The 25,536-nt window shown below is 40.0% G+C and overlaps 1 protein-coding gene across 3 annotated transcripts in view; it reads right to left on the minus strand.

The window, feature by feature from the left end:
- The window catches only part of EEA1 (early endosome antigen 1), a 232,134-nt gene extending 207,059 nt beyond the window's left edge, over window positions 1–25,075 (minus strand). For 2 of the 3 annotated variants that reach the window (XR_010743630.1, XM_066319268.1), the window contains exons 1-3: window positions 24,941–25,061; window positions 17,201–17,293; window positions 3,634–3,761 (exon numbers count right to left, since the gene is read on the minus strand). Coding sequence is in view for 2 of the 3 variants with exons in the window: in XM_066319268.1 (XP_066175365.1) it covers window positions 3,634–3,761; window positions 17,201–17,293; window positions 24,941–24,964 (245 nt within the window). In the remaining variant the exon portion in view is untranslated. Of the gene's footprint in view, window positions 1–3,633; window positions 3,762–17,200; window positions 17,294–24,940 lie in introns of all 3 variants that reach the window. The other variant, XM_066319269.1, reaches the window with a different exon arrangement.
- Between the last annotated feature and the right edge of the window lie 461 nt (window positions 25,076–25,536).

The following is a 25,536-nucleotide window of genomic DNA, read 5'->3' on the forward strand; positions in this document are numbered from 1 at the left end:
TTTAAACTTGAAACAAACCAGATTAATATCACTTTGCACATCACTTGAAAAATGCTAAACATATTAAATGGATAAGTAAAAAAACAGATAGGAAAAAAAGTCTCATGAAAACAGAATACAAATTAAAATCAGGGCATCAGCTCAACCACGTGAGTTCAGAATGACAAAGCTATGCATTGGAACATTTAACTGGTTTGCATGTCTTTGGACAAAAAGGACAGATTTCATCTCCTTCACTTCCCATATCATGTAAATGAACACTGCTAAACAACAGCATGGTATCTTACTCCTGAAATATACAGTTACATAATTTTTCATTCACACAGCAATTTGGTATGCTCCACAGACATATTCACTCAATGGTCTGAATATTTAAAGCCTTAGAATTTTAAATTCTCAAATTTCATGTTCAAGCCTCTAGCCGCAGAAGAATACAAGATCCAAGGCTGTAACTGTTAGTAATCAATTCACACAGCACCCTTCAGGTCTCCTTACAGAGTTGCACAGCTATACACACAAAGATAATGTTGTAGTATTGAGATACAGCCACCCCAAATCAAGAATACAAGGGTCATTAAAATAATACAAAAATACTCTTTTTTATTGTTTGTACAGTGGCAACACTAAGGGTTACACTGATTATATATGTGAGGATACCAGTGCTAACAAATCCTCTCAGTTTTATACCATACAGTTTTATTGCTGCTGATATGCATTATCCCCTCCTCCACAGATGTTCTTTCAAATTATCTCACACTTAGGAACAAAGAAATCACCAAAGCAAGTTATTCCTTAGCTAAATTGGTGAGTAATAGATTCAATCCACATTAGGGTATTAACATCAGGTCAGGGTCATCAAATAGCAAGTAAAACATGCATTTGAACCAGTGGAGCAAGAACTCCAAGGTGGACCAATTTTAATGACAAAACAAACATGGGATATTGGGAGATTTACTTTTTTCAGAGGAAATTTTTGTTATGTACACATTATTCTGCCTGTGTGATACATTTACTGGAGGTTTGCAAATACAACTCTACTGAGGCAGGTGTAGCTGCATTCCAAAACCTGTACAACGGTTGTGACTGGAGAAGAGGGAGCCACTTTCTCATCAGTACAAGTAAATGAGCTAAAACTCAGATTTAAGATTATAAATAAAAAAGCAGGTGGAACAGTTAACTGTATTAAAGTTGGGCTGAACACATAACACACCTGCAATACCAAAGCATTTATGATGCTCTGGTCTCCACAATAGATTAAAGGGTTTGAGTTGTATAAAGCTATTTTGTAGTAGAAGGGAAGGTGGAGGGGAGGACAAAGGAATGAGTTTGTAATGTAAGGAGCCTTCCACAGTAGTTGCCTTGATATCAGCAACAAAATTTTGCTTGACCATTTTAAAATGAAACCTAAATTTAGTTTAACCAGAGGAAAATGCACAGGCAAGGAATTAGCGTAAGGGATGACAACAGGCACTGTAACTTTTCTTTTTCTTCCCATCATCCTAATCCTCAAACAATCTCCTTTTCTGCTAGTGCTGGGACAATCTCTTCCTCCTCTCAGCACACCTGAGCCTACCATCTGGAAAATCCTTAGTGCCTTCTCATTATGGTCCACTTGGTTTCCCACTCGTAATGCCAGTGCCTCCACCCAAGTACTGAGTACTAATTGCTGAATCACCCTGGGGGGAGTTACATGATTTACTCTTGGAACTTATTCATCACAGTTTACTGGGGAGTGGGAGGAAGAGGAAACTGTGTAATTCCCAGTACGTAACTTTTCCTATAGACTACATATGGAATTTCACCTCCCAGTCTTGGTCCTAAGAATTATACATAAGCTTCATACATGGAGAGCAAGTGGAGCGGCTCCCTGTTGCAGGCTGCAATATTTCTTTAATATGAAATTCCAAGGCATGGAAAAATATATTTAAGTTGAATGAGGGTTTTCTCAAGCAAGCACAGAAATGAGTAGCATTAAAGAATGCCATACTAATAGGAAAATATAGGTCATGTTTTACACAATGGCTCTCATCAGATGCCCTTTGTACCATCCCTGCCTTGTCCACTTTTTCAATTATTTGAGAGAAAACAAAACTACTTGTCCTTAAACTGTCAAGAGCCAGGGAAAAAAATAACTAAATTTCACCAGTCAACATCTGGCTGACTTTGGAAATTTGCAGGCATACAAGTAAGTACTTCATAAACTTAATTATATAAACAATATAGTTAAGACCAATAATTCCCCCATGTGAATGCTATTATCCTTTAAAACTATCACTTCAGGTCTAAACTAAATTACTCCAAAAAGATTTACATCAGGCATAAAAGGAAGAACCATACATTCTTGAATAAATGTGCACATCAGAAGCCCAATATGACTTCACTAGTACTCTATCACTTTATCCTGTATAAAGCCCCCATTTTTATTTCTTTTGAGGCAGCAGCTGAGAGATGAGACAGCTATCCACAAGGAAGGAGTCATCCAAGACCTCTACTAATGCTGACTCTTGCTGGCTTGCCCGCTTTCCTCAGTACTGGGGAGATAAAGATCAGCATTTGGGTAACAACTGAAACATGTTATCTTCACACTCTTTTCTCACCTATGAGCCACCCTCTCCTGGGTTAGTTACATAAGTATATGTATTTCTTTCAGTGTAATTATTTGTCATTTTGGGTTGCATTTCTGCTTGGGACAAAACGTTTGAACTGTTTACTTCCCAAGATCAGCAGAAGCCACAGGGTCATGTGCTGTGTACCCCTGTGCTGCTCATTCTGACTCTCCTGTGTACAAACCAGGGGAGTCTGGGGGAGTGTGATAAAACAGCACCAAGGACTGCTATTTACAACAGCACAAAATAAGCACTGAACAGAAAAAGAATTAGCAGGAAGCAAGAGGAAACCTATCAAAATTTTACCCCCAAGAAAAACCTTCCCAAAGCAATTCAGACTACTCAGCTAAACATTTCTACAGAAAATTTCACATTATCACTTCCTGCTACATACCACTGCTCTCAAAAATAAAACTACCCGATATTCTTCCTAGGGATGTATTTAACAATACAGTTTTGACCAAAAAAAATAAAATAAACTAGTTAAGATTTCTGAAGATCAGCATGGAGTTTCTGAAACACAGGAGAATTACTGGCTCACAAAAAATTTCTCAGATTTTCAAATAACTGGGTAATAAGGAAAGTTATTTAGGCAAATACTGATATCGTAATTACCCAGTAAAAACCCTAATTAACTAAGAACAAAACCGGGTTTCTTCTCTATCTTTAGGACTGTCCTCTCTACTCTCAGATGAGGATATTTCAGCTCTATGTCAGAAATTAGGAGAAACCTGTATTTTTTCTGCCACACTTGTAAAAAAAATCGTTCTGGTCTGTAATGTTGCATTGTCTGCTGAATCAGAAACAGATATGGCTTAATATCATAAACACATGTATCTGATTTTCACTTACTGTCAGATCAGTATCAGGCAACTTAAGCTACAAGCTGCCTTTTAATTCTAGTTGGAAATGGGACATGAACATTTAAATACTTGAGTGCATAAGTTCGAATTAATAAAACCTCAGTGTAACTAAAAGCAGATCAACACTGGCACAAAAGTACATGCACAAATGAGTACTGTTTCACCTTTCTGGTGACAGATGACCTTCCCCTCCGTGAGTTGAATCAATGCCAGAATTGTGAACTGCTTCGTAGTGCTTGAACAGCTCCTCTGCTGATCCATGAGACTTCATACAGAGAGGACAAATAAAGCCCTATTACAAAAAGGAAAAACAAATGAACAAAAAAATATGAGCCACATTTCTTTTCCATCTTATCTTTATACAGAACTGTAAATTTTGTTTGTACATTTAGGAAGTAGTAAATGCAATTTTGAAGATTCACACTAATTCTTTCATGCTCTAATTTTCCAATTAGAAAATTAGAAAATGCCTGCAAAAGGCATATTCCATTATTCAGTGAGGTTTTTTCCCCCAACACCATTACATAGTAGCAACAAAATTTTATTTAGCAAAATAAAAAGGACTGTTCTGCAATTCCCACCTCCCCCCAACAGAACAATTTTCCACAAAACTTTTCATAAAATCACATTATTATTCCAAATAGAAGGTAGCATCTGGATTTTGATCTTTAAAAAGGGGATACAAAGACTCACTCTAAAGCACAGTCATTCCTAAACCAATTACCTCCATATTCAAACTACTGATTTTAATATGGGCTAGACAAGAAAGAATCACTTTTTATCTTTCATATAATTAATTGGTAAATGCCATGCAGATAAATACCACATCAAGAAAATCAGATTTCTACAGCCTTAAGATTCAGAAATAATCCATTTTCTATCCAGCATGCATGCTACAAGCTTACCAGAGTGGAAATTTAGCAGATCAATGCCCTTGTTCTACCCATTAGCCCAAAAATGAAAACAGTTTGTGTTATTTTCCTCTTTATGGATCTCTAACCATTTGTGAAATGTCCAAGTTGCCACTTATCAGAGGTACCACCCACCTAATTTTTCACAGACTATTACATCTTATGTTGACTGCTGGACTTCACACTGGCTCCTCACTCATGTAGTTATCATGCCAACTCTGAGCCAAATTCCCATTACACTTCAGCCCATAATGCAACACAGCAGCAACACTGAGACATTACAGAGTAAGAGCTAAAAACCTGGTCTTACATTAAAAGACTCCCTGTAATTCCAAGCCGTGCAAAGGGACCTCATGTAAGTGGGGCGTCTGTCCTTAACTTTTTTAAGGCCCCTTGTTCCTTTGATTAATTTCAAATCGGTATTTTTACATTTATATGTTATCCTTAAGTTTCTCATGCCTCTACTAACTGTAGTGTACTCGAACATTAAACCAAGGCTCCCCAGTATGCAAGATGAGAGCACTCCTTTAAATGTGATTATCACACTTTACCTAGCACAGGCTCACAAATGGTTTATGAAGGACACATGAAGAGTTTGGACACTTTTCAGCTCTTAACTTTGCATTTGGATGCTAACAGACAAGCCACAACATGTTAAATATTAGCACAAAGTGAACATATTGAATGTGTATGTTGATAACCACAAATAGCACTCATTTATTTACTTGGCGTTCACAGTATTTTGTTTCATGACTCACTAAGAATTCGACGACATTTACTTGGTTTTAACCCAGGAAAACTACCATGTACAGCTACTCAAATGTAGCCAAAGCTCTAAACAGAGCCTTCATAACTTCTATTATTTATTTAGTGTTAAATTAATTACTAAATACAGTCACTTGTCAAGTCCACCACATATCATATGGAAAACTAGTTTTGTCACAACTAGTTCAAACAAAACAGTGTACTCTTTCCAAAGCAGGAAACAGGCATTTAACCTTAACAACCATTTACTTATTGCAGAGTTGATCAGCATCGTTTCACTCCAGATTAAACCAAGCTAACTAATTAATAAGTACACATACAGAAAATTTGTTCAGCTATTAGGTTCCCAGTAATGTTTATCTGATACAATTAGCATAGGATGTCAGTGACAGTGACTCTGAGTGCAAGAACCAGAGGCAGTTTCCTGGCACACAGCAAATGGCAATGGGATTGGCAATGGTATGGTTACATACCATACATACCAGGAGGTCACAAAATAAAGGATTGGGTTTTTTTCCTGGTAAGCTTTATACAGAAAGCAGTTAGTTTCATACAATGACACTGCAACAGGATCCTTTTGGGATGAAACTCTACTAAGCAGTCCTCAATGTTGTGTTTACTTTCCCAGTGATGGGAAGGTCTGCTGTTCACAGAGAAAAGCATATGTTCCTCATAGTTCCAGTAAGCACATCTAGAAAGAATGAGTGTAGAAAATTGCTCTGGCCTCTCTTCCTTTCACCCTTTATCGCTTTTCATTTAAACAGCAAAGTCTGTTTCTTTGCTTGGTTGGGTTTTTTGGGGTTTTTTTTGTGGTTTTGTTGTGCTTGGGGTTTATTCTGTGCATATAAGAGCCCTAGAGAAGAGGAAAGAATAGATTACATCTGCAATTAGCCCAGAGGGACAGCAATCATTCATCTCAATTATTGGGCAAAGCCAGCCAAGATTTCCCAGGCAGACAGATTTGAAGGCAATGTCCACAAGGACAAGGAGCCAGAGGCAGAGCGGAGCAGAGGGAGTGTGCTGCAGCTGTGAGCCTGCAGGGTGGATGGGAGCCCTGGGGAGGCAGGCATACTGTCACTGACAGAGGGGGAAAACACGGACAAAACCTCCTCCTCTTCTTGAGGAAGAACTGCCTTCCTCTCGCACAAGCAGGGATAAAGAGTGCATCACTCACCAGTCCCAGGCTCTGCATCAGCACTGTCATGGCTGGCCTCAGTTTTGGGGAACCTGGCACTGAGGGAGCCAGCTCTCACACACACCCTTAATATAATGCTGCTTTTGCTAGAGGTCTGACATAGGGGCTGTAACAGAGTGAGCTGTCACCCTTCGGCAACAAGGTGCCCTTGCCATGGGAAATGTCATCTTTCCTGTACAGAGGTGGGCAGGAACACCAGCTCCTACAGATGCAGGCAACTACCACTCATACATCGGAGCCTCAACCTGCACAAACCCAGGAACCAGCTGCACCTCACAGACTGATTAATAGCCAATGTCGACCCTGATGTCAGCAGCACTAATTCAGTTCTCTTTAGAGCAGGAAAATCAGAATCATCAGGATCTTCCTGGCAGCAATCACTAACAGAGAGAAGTGTGTAAGTTTCCTGCATCTGTGACTATCAGCCCCCGTGACAATCTTGTTTGGGAAACTGGGTTGTTTGATCACTAATTTTATCTCTTAAAAAAAATAAATTAAATACAGACAAATAACAAGTATCATCTTGAGATGAACTTTGTAAACATGTTCAAAAGTGTATTTTACTATTCTAAAGACAAACACATAAGAAGACAGGAAGAAACCTGATGGTCTGAGATCCTTAAATTTAGTGACCATTTCTGTCAGTTTGCGGTAAGTTCTATCAGGTCCAACATATTCCTGCATCAGGATCACGCCTGTCTTGAATAAAGAGGAGATCGCATAGCTACAACCAAGAGATGTAATACTGGCCATCACAGCCTGGGGGAGGAGCTGAGGCATCCTTCCCGGTAAGCCTGCACCTGGATACCTTAAGAAACACATTCCTTTACAGAAGAAGCAAGTATGAGAGTACCTCGAATTTTGGTCGGTTTCCCTTTAACATGTATTTAGAAATTACTTTGCAAAAGCACAGCCACAGAGAAGTGAAAGGTATTTTACATTCTTCATTTATTAAAGCAAAGACATCACTTACAGCCCCTTCAGTCCCTCAGTGCTGCACCACAACTCATGACTCCCTAACTGATGTTTCTAACTGGGTTTTATCTTTCACTTTACACAGGAAGAAAAGAGCCTAATAGAAGTTAAATGATGATTACTTGGGTCTTATATCTTCTCACCAAGAAATGACAATTTATTGAATTCAAAGATTTCTGCAGATGCCTGTCAGTTTTACAGAAAATAAAAAAACAAACCACAAATAAATGCACTAGTTTTTACCAGGAAAGAGTTCTTGAGATCACCACAGAATTCCTGAAGCAATACACAGAAGGAACAATAAAAAAAAAAAAAAAAAAAAAAAAAAAAAAAAAAAAAAAAAAAAAAAATAAAAAAAACCACCCCACAAAGCATTCAAACCAAACCCCAATATACATGCACAACCAACCATCCCCCATTTTCTGATCCCAAGGGAAACGTTCCTTTTTCAGGAGGCTCATGAGCCATGCCAAGCAGCAAGCACCACCAGAGTACCATGCCGCTTGTGTGGGACAGGCCTTACTCAGTGTAAAGACTGCAAAACACATCGGTTTCACTCACAGCAGAACAGAAACTGCTACACAGAAGTTTTGTAGGAAAGCACCTTGACTCAGCTTGAGTTATAATGCCAAATTTCATCAAAGATCTCAGACTCCATGAAAGCTTTTTTTAGAACCAGAAGCTTTTTTATTCACCCTTCTCAAGACAGACTTACAAATAAGCCCAAAGAACAAAAAACTACTTTTCCCCTCTAACAGTTGACATTTACTTTCAGGCTTGATAAAGTTAAGCTCAGTGCTCTATCTCCTGAAAGCTATTCAAGGTATATTATTTCTTTCTGGTAACATTAATATTTGTATGAATCATTAAGACAGCATTCTTTGGGAAGTATGCCAGGGTACTGAAAGCAACATTAGAAGGAAATTCTCACTACAAAAACTAGCATGGGGTTTGTGGGTTATGTGCTAAAATAATTTGCAGAGCTATTAACTGTTGGAAGAACTTTGACCTACAACATTGAAACACAGTGTCCAGCAAAAGCAGGGCACAGACCCACAGGTAGACAAGTGCACAACAAGACCAACTGCAGGCTACCATAGAGTCCTCCTAATCCTCATACGATTTTAAACTGGATGGAGAAATGGTTTACATAATAGGAAAATGTATATTTAGGACTAAATGGTTTCTGGGTTTCTGTCTTCTCCTTATTTTACTCTGTAAGACTAGGGGTGATGGGGTTGGCTGTGTAAAGAAGTATTTTGAAAATTTCAGCCTTTTCAGAATATTGTCTGACTTTCAGTGATTTATTTTCATCAGCTGAAAGCTCCCAACTGAGTTTTTAAAAAACCCCAACATTTACATGTAGATGTTTACTCCCTAGTCACTACCAATGCAGAGCTATTCAACACGGTTAATGGAGCAAGAAACTAGTCATATGACTGAACAAATGTGTATACCTTAGTTAGGGTCAGGGCTAACACCTCTCAGGGCTCCATCATCAACTGGTGCCTGAGACACCTACACATAGATGCATTCAATGTCTATTCTGCCAACTGCTCTCCTTTTGCCTGGAGCTTTAATGAAATGGTCTTTTAGAGCTAATATGAAATCTTGCCTTAATTAGCTAATGAGTGAGAGTACAGCTTGCTTCATTCAAAGTTGCTTTTTTACAAACTATAACTGGAGTTATCTGGCAGACAAATGACACCTCTTGAAAGACAGTCCCATGGGCAAAACAGTTTTTAAAGGATGGAATTCAGATGTGCTCAGGTCCTTGAAATCCAAGAGATAAGGCACTTTATTTATGCTTTAAAGTCACAGCTACAGCAACTCAGCTTCCTTAGCACCTTCTAGCAATATCTGATGATAGTGTAGTCAATCCCATTTTAATATTGCTTAGAATTGAATAAGTGTTCCCATTTAGGATGCTGTGAGTGCTGCTGATCTACAGCTGTGTGTGGTACAGCATATGGCCATATAGCATAAATAGCTTCATATAGCACAGAGCTTCATTTACTAATATAAATAAAGTTTCTGCAACATCTTTATTTTATTACAGCACTTACATCGCAAATCAAGCTTAGAGAACCATGGAACTTCACTGCTTCACTGTTTTCTGTTCTTAGAAAATAGTTAGGAACTGCGGTAAACACAACAAAACCACAAAACGAAAGAAATTAAAGAAAAATATAAAAATACTACACCTACACCCCAAAGAATCACTTCAGGGTAAGTGACACTTTTACCATGTCAAAAACATTCATGACTATTCTACTATATATACATGCTGTAGGACAGCTTAGCCCAAACCAAAAACCAGGATACACTTTAACATGCTTGGCATTCACATGACTAGGCTTTAAGTCTAAATAGATTTGAGTATCTAAGTTTCACCATTGACCTTCCAGAAATACCAGGGCAGCACCCCCAGCTACAGCCTGTTTCCAGTGAGCTGCATTAATAAAAAGCCAATAGCAGTGATTAAAGCCCAGGGCTGTAACACCTTCTGGCCATGACCTGTGTTTGCCCATCTCTCAGAATCCAGATTACATTAGCAACTTTTACGCAGCTGTACTGGTACAATAAACTGTATGCTGTGAATAAAGTCCAGCATGTTTAGAAAACTGAAAGTAAGCTCACCATTCATGTTTATGCCACTGCAGGTGAACCTCCACAATTTTCCTCAACACAAGATGCACATCTTCACCAGCACTCACACAGTAAGCCCAAGCTAAAAGCCAGATATTCTCCAGTTATACAGTGATTTAAACTATGAAACATTTTACATGGTGGAAGATGAGAAACTATATATTTAGGGCCAGTGGAGAGAAATATAAGTGATATTTCAGAGCTGAAAGATATATCAAGTAGCTTCTAGATTGCATTTTCCAAATATGTATCAAAGCAATTAACTGAATCCTCAGGAAGTTCTCAGAAGCAGATTAAACAGTCTGCCTAGACAGCAAGGGCAAGACTACACTTCATAATTTATTTAAGAAGGCTTACATATTGATTTTAAAAAATCATTTTAAGTTAAAGAATAAATAAATTAGGTCACTCCTTTTATATATTGCTGAAAAGAACATACAGTTAACATTTTTCATATCTTTCACCAGATAAAGCCCTTTCCTCTGTGTTTATGCAAACAGTAAGATGACAGTAGCCTTCTCAGATAACATCTCTATTTAATCATTAGAAAAGTAGGTAAAAAGGTCATGTTGAGTATAATTAAGACCTGCAGTCCATTTCAATTTTACAAGCATTTAAATTTCTGGACAAAGAGAGCAAAGGTATATTTATATAGTATCTTATATGTATTTTTAATATATTTATATCTATATAAAATATAGATATTTTCCAGTCTCTAGTTTGAAAAAGAGGGCTGCAGAATTGCTATTCAAGAATACAGAATTGATTTCGTATTAGAAAAGAAGCTAGATTCTTCCTGAGAAGAATAGAGTCAACACAATTTCTAGTTCAGTTCTCTTATGTTTTTACCGCTATTGATAAGTAAGACTAAAATTGTGTCACAACCTACAAGACAACAATTTTGTCATGAATTAGAAATTCTAATCCAGCGGGAACTCTATTTCTTAAAGAAAAGTCATATTCCATGGCCAAGTCAAATCAAATTAGTATCTCTAATTCTTCATTCTCTTCATACTGTTCAGATGTTGAAGTTAATACACTAATGTAAATCAATCAATAATTTTTGTTCGTGTGCAAAGCAGGCAAGTATGGTTGAGCTGAAAAGAGGCACAACAACCTAATTTAAGAAAAAACTGAAAGAGAATAAAATATCAGCTTTAAAGCACTGACATGATGTTCTGTGCAATAGTCTGCAACATTTCAAGAGCATGCATAAAAACAGAAGATTCAACCAATTGCATCTACAGTACGAGACAAGTAGGAAAAAAATCAAGTATATGGTCTTCTAAAGATTGACTTAAAACCCACATATTTTTGCACAACTACTATGCCAATTTACATTCTCTGCAATTCTGCTATGAAAAGCCTATTCAGAAAACATCAAGGTCATATCTTGCTTGTATTAGACAAGAAACACATTTTCACTAAATATCTGGAAATTTATGAAGACAACCCAAAAAAACTGTCTGAAAATTGTATTAGATTTAGCCCAGTGGTAGATAAGACAACAGATATTAACAGCCATTATATTCTAAATGCTGCAGGGGTACCATTCAGTGATTGTTTTGGATGCCTCAGATAAAAACAGGACAGGAAGTCTCAAACTATGCCTCTATACTGACTCACTGTTTAAATGTTCTGAATGCCCAACAGAGACTGTCAGGAAATGCAGAATGCAGCTTAGAAATGTATCATTCCTTTCAAAAAAAAAAAAGAAGAAAACAAAACAGAAGCACCACACAGCTTTTGTTAGTGACATCACTGTATACATGGAAGTTGGGAAACAATGTCTGGGAACTTGGCGATACATGTGACTTTCCTATGGCATTTGTTTGGTAAGTTGGTTAAACATGGACAGATATTTGGTGTTATTCCTGCAGCTGAATAGGCCATTGTATTTTAAAGCAAGGCTTCATCACAGCTTGGGGGGCAGGGTAAATATTACACTGACATTTTCACCAGTTACCATATTTTTCAACCCCTAGTTTGAAAAGGAGGGCTGCAGAGAGCTGTTCAAGAAGACGGCCATAAATCAGGCTGTAGGCGAGTGGCAAGAAACCTTTCCCACAACAGGACACCACAGGTGTGAACGTTCATGACTGAAAAATGAAGACCAGCTCTGCACAGAAGACAGAGAGGAAAGAAGAGCAAGGAGATCAGAGGGGCACTTGATAAAACTTTCATCAGCTGATAGGTGTACCAGTGGAAGAAGGGGTAGCAAAGAAACTACAGGTAAAATCTAAAGCAAGGTGCTAAGGCTTTTGTTAAGCAAGTAACAGTTTTTTAGGTCTCATAAAGTGTAACCAAACACTGGCATTGGAAGACCTCCTATCCTTGTTTAAGGAGAATTCACTAGCAAAAATCCTGAACTCACAAGCCTCTTCAGCACTTTTCCAACAAAAGGTATTTGAACTCTTCCCAGTACTATGTACTATCCACAGTACCATCCACAAGCAATACCACTAAACATTAACAGTTCAAATAAGGCAAACTGAGCAATGTTTCCTATGTCTGCTACATAAGATGACGCTTTATCATTGTTATAATGCTGTCCCAGATATGGCAGAGAATGAGGTGTGACAGCCTGGCTGTGTTGCCATTCCATTGTGTTTGCTACAAATGCAAATTATTCTTTTCCATCAGCAATCATCTTGCTTGTTGACTTCTCAGTAGTCAAACATTTTAAACTTTTCATACTAGTATTGACTATAGTTATTAACAGAATTCCCCACTTTTTCAATGCTTTTAGGCATTCTCATACAATAAAAGATCAAACTGGAAAAAACCCCACACATATATTTGCTTTGTTTCTCATCTCTCACAGATATTTACTGAACCACAGCACAAAGAAGCACGGCTTTAGCAACAGGAAACAGCAACAGCTAGAAACAAGTGAATTTGTATTTCAAGTGCACTCAATACATAGGTTTATCAAGTTAAAAGGTGTAATCAGCTCTTGACAAGTGAAAAGTACCAACCAAGGAACTGACAAAAAAATCAGTGGAAAAAAACAAAAAGCCAAAGTGGGTAAGAACCCTGAAGTCAACTCCATAAAATATGCTAAGCACAACCAACTTAAATAAGACAGTAACTTCTTCAGGTAGTCAAACCACCTCTGATGGCTCACATCCAACAGTCTACTGACACCATCACATCAGGAATGCCATGGCTTATTCAAGTACAGCACTTGCATTGTGAGCAGATAATAAAGAAGATAAGTTAACTTAACCACAACAGAGCACTACTGAGAGCATCTGCTTCAACAAGGAGTCCATCAAAAGTCATATTCAAGTTGCCCTGGCTCTGAGAAGACTCCACACCACTCCAAGAGAGCACCACAGGTCAGTCTTACCACAGATCCTCCTCACTTTAGCAGGTGACACTTCACACTCAAAATGACATCTCAAGTTATCTCTAGAATAATCAAGGTATTGATTCCTTCCATCATTTTTGAGAATAACATCCAACAATTTGAAGTTTTCTCTTCAAAAATACAATGCAAATACACATCAAGTGTAAGGAAGAAAAAAAACCACTACATAGCAAATGTAACAACAAACCAAATAAAATCACATCACACATCCTAGAATAAACACTTGGATTTCAAAATTCAACAAAAGCAATAATGGCAGAAACAATGCAACCTCAACACAAACCCATTTAATGCACAGCAAGCTGCCTACCCCCAGAAGTCAAATCTACTCTCTCAAGGTTTGCAGCAAAAAGAATCAGATAGCCTTGTACAGCTGGAGGCTGTTAACTTCTAGAATCTAAGTTCTTCTAGTTCCGGAGCATAAAACCATGCATTTCCTTTTAAGTATGAAGTTTTACACTGCATAACTGGAGGAATTTAGAAATGCACTATAATTTACATCTATTAACTGGAACAGCCTTCGCATTTACTTGGGGGCATAAAAAATCCGGTAAGATTATCTACTAAAATTTGTTTTTCTAATTATTTTTATGTTGCTGCAATACGTAAGCTCTTAAACACGTTCAAAAAGAGAAGTTTCTAAGTTTTTTATATTACCACCCTCTGTTCTCTTTTACTCAATGTACCCATCTTGCACTACAAATCCACTTTTTAAAAAAGTTAGCTAATAAAAGTTCAAAACATTTCTTTTCACAAAGGATGTGCCTGATCCAACACCATGTTTATCATGACACTGAGTCTGATGTGAAGAAAATCAAATAAGGCAACAGCCTTATTTGCAACAAAATCAAGCAAAAGCTGTTTAAAAAAAAAAAAAAGTATGTATCAGTGACTGCAAGTATATACCAGTTGTATATACCAGTAACTGCAAGTCCTCCAATACTGCAAATGTCTCATGTGACAGTCAACTGCAAACCAGAAAAAAAGACATGGATTAATTCTTCTGCTGAATGTACTTTGGAATCATGCATATGAGATCAAATTGTGTTTATGCAAGGAATCAAAAGAAACAATTTAAAAGGCTGACACCAGGAAAATATGTAGTTCATTTAAAGCGGTCTGTCACCAAAGCTATTTTAAAAAACTAAACAAGACCACACTAATAGCTGGGAGGTCACAAAGCTCTTGTCTTCCTTCTGTCCCAGTGTGCTCACTCTGGTAATGTTCACACAAATCAGTGGGAGTTACACACACTTTCATACAGAACGGATAGATAAAGCCCTGTGAAATGTATATTTGCTTTTAAGAAACAAATAAAGACAAAAAAATGCAGATCTGGAATTGAAAGTTTGAAATCTTATGCTGAAAGCTCTCTACAATCACCAAAAGACAACTCTGTTTTCCTTTCGCAGAGAGAACTTTTACAAACCATACCAATACCACAGAGAAAGCAAGAAGGAATAGTTATTAAGAACATGAAAATAAATAAATCTAAAACATGCCTTAAAAACTAGGACCATGCTCCATACTACGTTTTCCTTACACTCTTGGTGCCCCCCTTCATGTGACAGAGAAACAAGCTGCATAACAAATTGTGAATGGAGCATAACAAAGCATTATGTCACATCCATTGCAAAGTTTCCCATAGAGGTGTTCAGATGTTTCAGAGAAAGAGGGAGGAGTGGTGCAGTGAGATTGCAGAAATGCCTCTATAAATTAATAAGCAAGTTTGCAACAGCAGCAGGAGAGGCTGAGGCAAACCTGTCTAGCTAACACAGTTACATTACACTGAGGAGAGCATCTCATCACTGGTAGACTCACTGCAAGCATGGAATATTTACCATCCCTGTACCGCAGACAGAGTTGCACAAGGACCTAAGTTGCAAAGGTAACAGAGACTCAAATGTTCCCTCCTTGGGCAGATTGCACAGTGAACAAAAAATTTCATTACAGGTCTACCTGTGACCTAAAGTGCTGACATGGTCACAGACAGGACATGAGCAAATTTTTACCTCTTCTTGAGCAGTCTGAGCAGTCTGAATTCAGACTTTGCCACCCATTCTGTTCCACACAAATCTCAAAAATCAAGATTTATTTCAACCAGGCTTGAGGAAATAGGAAACATACAAATCTGCACAGAATTAATAATTATTCTCCATTTAAAACTTGCTACAATACAAATTAGAAAATCTAGCCAAGAAACTGGAATGAAAACAAATTCATGTACTTCTAACTGCATAATAATGGAGAACAGGGAATATCATGATAAAACAAGCATCAAGCATTCTACAGAGACCAGCTACAGTGCTCCTGAAGAGAAGCTCCAGGAGAGACAAGACCTCAGGCAAGCTACGAGGGAGAAGGAAGGCTAAGAGATTCGAGCAGCATTGCATGTGAATCTAAAAACCCATCACCAGGTTCAAAGCTCAGTTTCAAACAGACATTAAAATTCTACGTTAAGGATAATTCCCAATGCAAGAAATGATGGCATTATGGACAAATAAAAGATACTTTTTTTATGTAACACATGCATACCAAGAGTGACAAGGCAGCCTTTAATCTGACCCAGTTTCGACTCAGTAGAAAGAACAGCCAATGGGGCAACAGTGCAGGCACACCACCACACTAAAAGCACATCCCACATTATGAAAATATTGCTCCATTAGTACTGAGGTACCTTATGGCACCCACAGGCTGCACAGTCAGCAGTGTTGCACTCATGTTAACAGAACTGTGTATTGCAGCCGAAGTTTAGAAAGAAGTAATCATCTCATTGCATGTTTTTATGCCTTAATCAACTACAAAAGCAGTAAGACTTTAGTCTGCAATTTAAGAGTATTTATTTGTTTCAGAGATTGTTAAATATGCACACAAAACAGGTTTGGACTTAAAAATGTGTAACATGTAGAACATGCAGCAAAACATTAAGGAATGCCTGATTACATTGACTGCAATAAGGCTTCAAGAAAGAAGAAATAAGCAGATGCACAGACAGGATTTTAAACAGCACAGTGAAAGTTTCTCTTATCTATTATCGTATCTCATACAGGAGTATGAGATATGATAATATGATATCATATCATATCTCATACAGGAGTATTTAATCATCACACAACTTTATTCAGCGTAAGAAAGGACATTTTGCTCCCTTTAATGTTGTAATAGGGGTAATTAACCTTGCACTGTATTTGTATGCTAAGCTCAAAACACTTTCAGGATAGGTAATTGGGCTACATTAGCACAAACCAGCTTCAAAAGCCAGTGAAGTCAGTTTGCATTTTTCAGAGTTAATGTCAGCCAACACTGTAAATACAAAGACATTGCAATATGGGATTGCAGCAAAAACAACAACTTATTCTGCTGATTAAGTATGGCAAACAGTACATGAAACACTGACAGGATTTATAATCCAACACCAAATAAAATCCAATATATTTGATATTTCACAAGAAGGAGGAGGTTTCCAGTATACATTACAGCTTAGCAGAAGCAAGGTGAAAGTGGAATACAAGCATGATAAAATGTCAATCCTTGTTTTCTGCAGCTCTCATTAAAGATTTATTAACAAGTAGTCGTAAGCTTGCATCTCATTGCTTTTAATTTTAGTAAATCATCTCTAGAACTACAGGAAGCATTGCTTGTGAATACTTGGATAGATAAGCCTAATTAATAGTTACATATAAACATGGCCTAGACTTCCTTTTTTTATTTAAATAACAATTTTTAGAATATGCCATTTGTAACTATTTGTTTAGTACAGCTGATATTTAGGAAGGGCATCAAAAGTTACTCCAACAGCTCCATGGATCAGAGAAACAGCATCCAAGATCTAAGACACCCGTCCCGTGTATGGTGCACAGTACCTCTGAGGAGCCTTCGTTGTTCACGTCCACGGCATTTCCAGGTGTGGCAGATGAATCTGAATCTGAGCTCTGAGACCCACCTCTACCTGGAGTCTGAAACAGATGAGGAAGACAAAAATGAGTCTATATTTTAATACCTAATAAACATTTAATAAAGCACAGTATGTATCTTATGCAGAGGCCTCTCTTCTACTTGCGGGAATACAGAAGTATTTTTCCTCCACAAGAAGTGAACAGGCTGACAAGCAATTACATATTTTTCAGCACAACACTTCAACAAAAGCTTCTATCCAACACTCTCCACGCATAAAAAAACCAAGCAGATACCAGAAGCAAAGGCCAGGATTTTAAATCACTTCCTCTCATGAATGCTAACCACAAAATAAAAACTTTGGCTAAACTCTGCCCTTGTATCACTGTCAGTGACCTTAAATTAGGAAGCTATATCCTACAGGGAAACAGTAGAAATTACAATCTAAAAAGATTCATTAGTAGTCAACTGGTATCATCCTACTTTCTTGATAACTTGTCTACATTCTGGACAAGCCCTTAAATATACGAAAGACAGAAAATTAAAGTTTGAGATCCCTGTTGATTGAACAAGCACATAAGCAGGTACACTGCCTTGATTCGGAAAAAAATAAAAACAATAATCAAGCCTGTGGAAAAGTTAAAACATGCCAATCAGTAAGACCTATACAGATACACTCCTATGAATATGCTGAAAATCAAAACAACAGTATTGATTTGAAATTACAGATTTAGATAAAATAAGCAAATAAACTTTAAATACTAAGTGACACAAAATCTGGGTAGGTGGATTCTATCTTATAATCCTTATTTAACTGTAACTTTGATTTTATTTTGATTTAACTTTTTTTACTCATCTCCAGAATGCCACTGTCACTGATGTCAGAAGAGTAAACATTCTCAATGCAAACATCATGAAAAAATTATCTCAATATGTATATGCAATCCTAGTTTCAACAAAGAACGAGAAGTTCATTATTTAGTTCCAGTATGACAATCTCAAATGGGATAAAGTAATGCTACTGTTGTATTTCAGCCCATCTGGAAATACTTGTAATGCTAATAAAGGATTTTATAATTTAATATAAGAGGATAAAGAATTTAAATATATAGATTGAAATCTACAGAGAGAGGGTCAAAGTTTTATTTCCTTGATCTTGGTGCCTCCAAAATCTTATTTGGAGAAGAATTTTCTTGTTCAAATAGATCCTCTTTTTGAAGACAAATCAGTTATATAACCTCTTATAAGATATCCGCAGCACATGAGTCCCATTCTTTGAATATTAAGTATATTTTCCTGCTTTGTTTTAAGAAGAATGTTATATTTTCAACTTTCATAGATAAAAAACCAAAGATAACAAAGATGACAGCATCCAGGATGTCTTTGGATGCCTTTTTATCAATTCTAAAAAATATGTAACAGGTTAAGTTTACTGATTAGGGGCTTAATGCCCAGTGAAATACATTCGAGTTTTGGAACGGCTCTGAAGACTGGCCAAAGGAAAGTGAGGAGTGAAGCACTAAGCTATGGGAGCTGGTGACAGTAAGAGAGGACAACGATCTCTCCTCACTCCAGCCTTCTCTGAGGTCATCAGTTAAGTGATCAACATACTCTGGTTTTTCCTACTCCATGTCTTTTTCACGTTAGTTGTGTTGTACTTCTAAAGAAAATACAAATGCCATTTCCTTCCAGTACAACTTACAAAAGCAACAGGCAAGGCTATGCAAGTTCTGCAAGTTAATAACAGGAGAGGCAAAAAGGGGGGTAAGCAGAGATACTATACACATGCAAAATGCACACTCTTCAGTTTTCCACATGATATCAAACTGGGATGACCAGCGGATACATTCAAGGGCACTGCTGCCACTCAGAGGGACCTAGATAGAAATGCCAGGAGAAACAGGCCAAGGGGAACCCTATGCAATTCAACAAGGACAAACGCAGAGTCCTGTGCCAGGGAAGGAAAACTCCTGGCAGTAACAGAGGTCTCTCTGCGGAATAGGCCCAAGGCCATGTGTCGGCTAGCAAGTCGAACAGGAGCCCACAGCGTGCCCTGTCTGCAGAGACAGCTGCCAGCAGCCTGGACTGTGTGAACAAGGAGCCCAGCCAACTGATCAAGGGAAGTGATCATTCCCCACTGGCCAGCACTCATTGGACCATGTCAAGATACCGCTCTCCCAGTCCAGGGAGAACACTGATGAACCAGCACAAGTTTAGCAGAAGGCCACCAACACATCTGAGGATGAAGCATCTGACCTGTGGGAGAAGCTGAGGGAACAGGGCTGGCTCAGCCTGAAAGTAGAGACAACTTTGTGAGCACCAAACAGCAGCCACGCCACCACAGCCATCAAACAGAGAAAGCCAAGCTGGTCTAAGCAGCACACAGTGGAAAGATCAGACACAAAAACTGAAATGAGATTCCTACTGGATGTAAAGAACAGCTTTTCCAGTATGAGACAGGACTGAGCAACTTGCTCTTGACCTTCAAGTTGATCCTGTTCACTGCTCAGACTAAGGAACTCCTGAGCTCCATTCCTGCCTCAATTGCTCTGTAGCCTAAGAAGCGCTGCCCACAGAAACAGATATCCCACAGGGAAGCTGTGAAATACAAATTAAGTAACTCCATTAATGAACATGTGAATTGTGTTCCATTGACAGTCAGAAGAAGAAGAATATCTAAAACAAAAAATGGTAAGTTGTAGCCAGGTTTCTCAGGAAGAGAAGAAAGAAGCTAGAATCCTGCATCTAATGTTTCACTGGCACTAAGAGATGGTCCAACTGCTTCTTTAGACAGACAGCATCTACCTCCACTTTTGCAATATCTGAACATACACTTTCAGCACACCTAATGAATCATTTCATTCCAAATCCAATAATCTTCTGCAACAATTAACACAATATCTTCCTCACCTCATAACTCTTTATGCAACACTACTGTACATTGTTAATTGCCCATCCTGTTACACCCCAGAGTTGACTCCATTTTGCAATGAGATTTGCATATTAAGTTCTGCTAGTTCTAGCACTACAAATTTGAGATTATTACAACCTCCAGGATGCAAGCTCTTCTGTTATTACTCCACTGTACACTGTCATTACTCTATGGTTGTTTAAAGTACTTGCTTTATGAAACACTGCCGACATGCTATAATCACACTAATAAGCACTGGATGGCATGTCTTATTGCATGCATTGTATGACAGAAATTATTACACAGTACCTGGCAAAATCCTTTTAACCTTTCAAAAATCAATGTGTGCTCTTGAAAAGAGAAAGCATCATTCCAAGCTAGATTTAGAAAGCTCAGTACAAACGGTGACATTTTCTGTGAGTGCCATGCACAGAAAAGAAGAGTGGAAAGGAAAGAGGCCATTAAGTAACTTTCAAGTTATAGTCCATAGTCCTTTGCAAAATACATAGAGCAGCAAGAAAATCATCCAAATAAAGAATGGGACATTTGGAATGTCTTTTTTTAATTCATCATTGCATCATCAAATCAGTTCATACACACAGTCATGCTATGCTCACATACCACTGTGGTATCACATTTGATTGAACAATTTGGACTTTGTGATCTATAAAAGGACTCAGAATGATGTTCTTTGTTTTCAGACGGCCTATACAAGAGAGCAAATAAATGACTTACTAATCCCAGAGAAAAAGAAAATTTCCACTCAGGTTTCTGTGTATGTACAAAATTAATTACAAAATTAACATTCGACATCTGAAGGCATACCCAGGGTTGAAAGACTAATGTAAATTTAGTCTTTGATGCAGCATACTTCTCTCTGAACTGCATTTGTTTACTTTGCAGAGAAGCATATGTTTCTACTGCTAGCCTTAGAGTTGTAGAATTAATATGCTAAACTTCATAATGCTGTTCTCTGTGTTTTCTCAAAACTGCAAGTTAATAAAAAGAAACATCATTAGCACCAAAAAGGATGACAATGACTGCAGCTTGTTTTCCAAAATGGAATAGAAAATTATATAATGAATGAGTTAATGCATTAAGATGAGGGAGTATAAATATGGACCCACGATCATGTCATTTTTGGATAGCCTTCTATCTGTCTATAGCTACATTCCTTTCAGTCAGAATACTCTTCTCAGCAATTTTAAATACAGAATAAATTAAAACCTCTGAAAAAATATGTAAAACCTTGAGTAGATATAAAAAAATACAGATTCAACAGTTTTTCCAGCACAGATTTAAATATTACTACTAAGGGTACTACTACAACCATAAAAAGATCCTGAAGCAACAGACAAGACACAAAAATGAGAAGGTAAGAGGGCCAAAGCCCTTGTTGCCAAAGAACTCTCAGTGCTAGGAACAGGGTATTTTGCCATACAGAACTGTAACACCATTTACTTCTAAAGCAGTGTGACACTATTTTATGACTCTGTAAAATGAAATGACTCCTGACTTCCGAGGGCATAAAGCTTTTCTTTCCCATCATGCCATCAGTTTTACACAAGCACATTGTGCCCAGGAAGAGGCACACGTGCTCCCTTTGACTCCTGAGGACGGCAGAGGCACAGCTGCAGTTCAGCATGACCCAGGTAAATATGCTATCTAGCAAGCCCTGTACTTATAAATGTGAAAAGCAAATCATAAGGCAGGTATGAGATGCAATGATTTCAGACAAGTAAATATCTCCATGCCTGAGCCTGGAGTATGAGAAAAGGCAACTGTACTACAGAAATGCCTGCAAAGACCTTTTCTCCCCCAGACACCAAGATCTCAAGACCAAAAACTCGAGCATTAGTTAGAAACAAAAAGCAATAGAAGAGCACAGTAGCCAGTACTTGTAGACATTCAGTTAAAGACAAATAACGGAGGCAAAAAAAAAAAAATGTAAATAGTAGTCACACTGGTCCAACAGATGAGTTGTCCACTAAAAAAATCATAAGCAATGGGAAGAAGGCTCAGAAGGAGGTCAAAGTAATCAGTTTTCTACCAGCTGAAAATAAATGCCTCCTCCTTGCAAATACAAGAAATGAGCTCTGCTTTAACAGGCCAGAGGCAACTGCCACTGTCCCACTAGTAGATTAACAACAGAGAGATGACACAATGCCCACAAAGGGCATCAAAAATGAACACAATAAAGAAAAGGCTGCTCTCCAAGGAATCCGCTGACAAAACCCAAACTATCTGAGCAGGAAAGCTGTGTCTTGGACATTCCACATAGATGCCTTTTGGGAAAAACTACCGTTTTCTAGACCAGCATGATGAACAATGCACGAAACCAGGAAACGGCAACAACCAACAAAAGGGAGTTTTATGTTGCAAACGTACAAAACTGGTGGATCCCTGAGATGTCAAGTTGAAAACACACATAAAATTAAGAAACTTGTAAAAAAATGTAGATGCTTGTAGGGAAAAGATGTAAAATGAGGAGCTAGTTGAAGACAGCATGGAGATACTAACCTCAAAAACTAAATAAGTAATGTTCAGTATATAATACTTTCTACTTTGAAAACATGTATTCAAAGTCATAGTGAAGATGCTTTTAAAAACAGAAATTACAACTGCAGAAGAAATAAAACGGTCATCAAGGTAGAGAAGTAGTATGAAAAAGAAACATCTGATGTTTCAAAACTTCAGGAATAGGAAACTATAAACCGTATCTTTGTAGCTGTTGTCTTACTCCTTCACAGTCTGTCACCCAGCTGAGTTATAACAAAAAGGAAAGTAATAAAGAATTCCTTTTTCAAAAAACATGCTTTTATAACTCAAGTTATGTCACCATTAATGACTAGCTCTCTGGCTAGAAAGGGTGGCATCACCTATAATAATATAACAAACCAAAGAGATATGCAAAGAAGCTATGTTTCAGTGACAGAAAAGAAGGGGGTTTGTGTCAGCTACACAAATGATGGACAATAAAAGGGTCAGGAGGAGGTTCCTTATCCTTCAAATTACTGCACCAGACACATGAAAGATATTAATAATGATGGTCTTTATTAAAATATCTAACATAAACCTAAGACTCATTTTTAATACTGAAGTACAGCAGAAGTATTTTTCACAGTTTGCCAACCAGAGTGCAAGTAAAAACGGTACGTATGTACAAGGTTGTGCGTGCAATTCCTATTTTTCACAATGCCTAAAGCCCTTTTTAGTATGAGGTGAATTTTTAAAAGCATTGCTATTTTCAGCAATTAAGAGGTTAACACCTTCAAAAAACTTGGCATTTCTCTATTTTTTAGGCAGGAAGAAGTCTGTTTCACCTTTCTTGACAATAAACTCTCCTGTAATCCTGTAATTTTCAGTAGGAACTGGAGAACAACTGTTTGTTCAATCATTTAGGAAAAGATGTCTTTTTTCTCACACGGAAACTTTTGCACTGACTTTTGATTTTTGTAAGACGTCTTTAGCTGAATTCACACTTTGGGGCAAATACCCTCTGGCACTGTATGAAGCTTTTTCCTCTCTTGCAGAAGCCTTCCTTGATGGCCTGGTAATAAACACCCAGTTAACTGCTGCCAACATTTAATTAGGTCCGTACTAAGTTTCCCTGCTTGTGAGCAGGGCTTCCAATTAAGCTTCAGGAAGGAAGTTCTTCCTTGTAAACGCGAAGGTCCAAACAGACCAAGATCTTCACCTGCTCAGAGTCTAAGACCGAAAAATAATCTGAGGTATGTTTTATACTGAAAATGTTGGTGGCGTGCTTACTTTATTTCCCCTCTCATTCTTGTAGCAACGCTTCTCTGCATGGCAGATAGAGAGGGCAACCCAGCCTTTCCAATAAAACACTCTTTCGCAGAGGAGTTACATAGACAGCACGCTTTGGAAACAGCAGCAGATAAAACGGGGAGAGCAGCTGGTTTTCTCTCTATCCGTGAGCGCCTCCTGCGTGACACCGGCACCGCGCTCCTGCGGTACGGGCTCTGGAGCGCTGCCTGCCCACCGCCGGCGTGACTCAACCCTTTTGGGCGCCGTGCGGCCGCACGGAGCCGGGAGCACGCCGGGCCCTGCCCTGCGCCAGCGGTCCGGCCAGCTCCCCCCAGAGCCGCGGGACAACTGCAAGGCGACCAGCACCGGCGCGGGGATCTGAGCGAGCCAGAACGGTTTCATAAACGAGTGTCACAACTTGGCTTTCCAAGCCCGGCAGAGCTGCCGGAAAAGCCGGTTTCTAAAACACGGGAGGCGGCCGGAGGGTGGCTGCCGGGCTGGCTCTCGGCGTTAAGAGCCGACTGCCTGCCTGCCGGCCCCTGAGGAAATCACCGCAGGTCCCGGCGGTGGCTCTGCCCAGGCCGGGCTTCCCTTCATCCCGCCCGACCTACGCGCGGGCGGCCGCAGGCGCGGCGACGGGCTCAGGCGGCGGGCGGAGACGCCGCCGCGCTACCGAAAGGAGCCACGCCGGCCAGGGCCGCCCCTCGCCCCTCCGACAGGCCCGGCCACGGGAACCGCCCAGCCCGGGGGACGACACCGCCCCCAGCCGGGACGGCGGGCCCGGACGGCCCGTCCCGTGGGGCTGGGGCCGTCCCCCGGCTAGCGGGCGGGGGCGGACAGCCTCTCGGCCTCCGGGGCCGCGACGGCCCTAACCTGTACCCTGCGCCGTGGGGCGGGCCGGACAGGGCCGGTGGCTCCGGCTCCGCCGCGGGGAGCGCAGCTGCGAGCCCGGCCGGCACCAGGAAGCGGCGCCGGCACGGCACCGGCACGGCACGCCGCCCTCGCCGCCGGGGCGGGTCTCGCTCCTTACCCGCTGCAGAATCCGCCTGAACATGGTGGTAGAGCGCGGATGCCGCCGGGCAGCCGCGGCCAGGCCGAAGGGAAGCCGCGGGGCCCCGCGCAGCGCCGCCCCCGCCCCGCAGGAGCCCGATGCGGCCCGCTCGCCCCGTGACAGCCGCCGCGGCCGGGGAGGCGGGGCCGCCGCCGCGCTCCGCCCCGGGGAGGGGCGGGAACCGCGGGGAAGGGGCTGCGGCCGCCGCCCGGCCGCGGGGAGCGGGGCAGGGAAAAGGGATAGAGGCGCGGAGCGCGGCCGGGGGCTGCTCCCGGGACGGGATGGTGTCTGCGCCCCGGAGCCCGCTCCTCCCGCCGCACCGCGCCCGGCGCCGCAGCTGTCGGTCTGTCCCTGCGCTGTGCCCGCCGTGCCCGCCGCCCAGAGACGACCCGGCTGCTGAGGGCAGGGTGGGGGAGGACGGAGGGCCTTTCTCCTGTCGCGGGCTGCTCCCGGTTCCCGACACCCGTGGGCCCCTTGCTGCTGGCATCAATCTGGCATCGGCCGAGAGGAGGAAAAAGACTATAGTTTGAGCTTGCAGCTGAGGGCTCTCTGAAGGAGGCACAGCGCAAATGCAG

Source organism: Sylvia atricapilla, chromosome 5 (genome assembly GCF_009819655.1).
Source record: "Sylvia atricapilla isolate bSylAtr1 chromosome 5, bSylAtr1.pri, whole genome shotgun sequence".
Lineage (NCBI taxonomy): Eukaryota > Metazoa > Chordata > Aves > Passeriformes > Sylviidae > Sylvia > Sylvia atricapilla.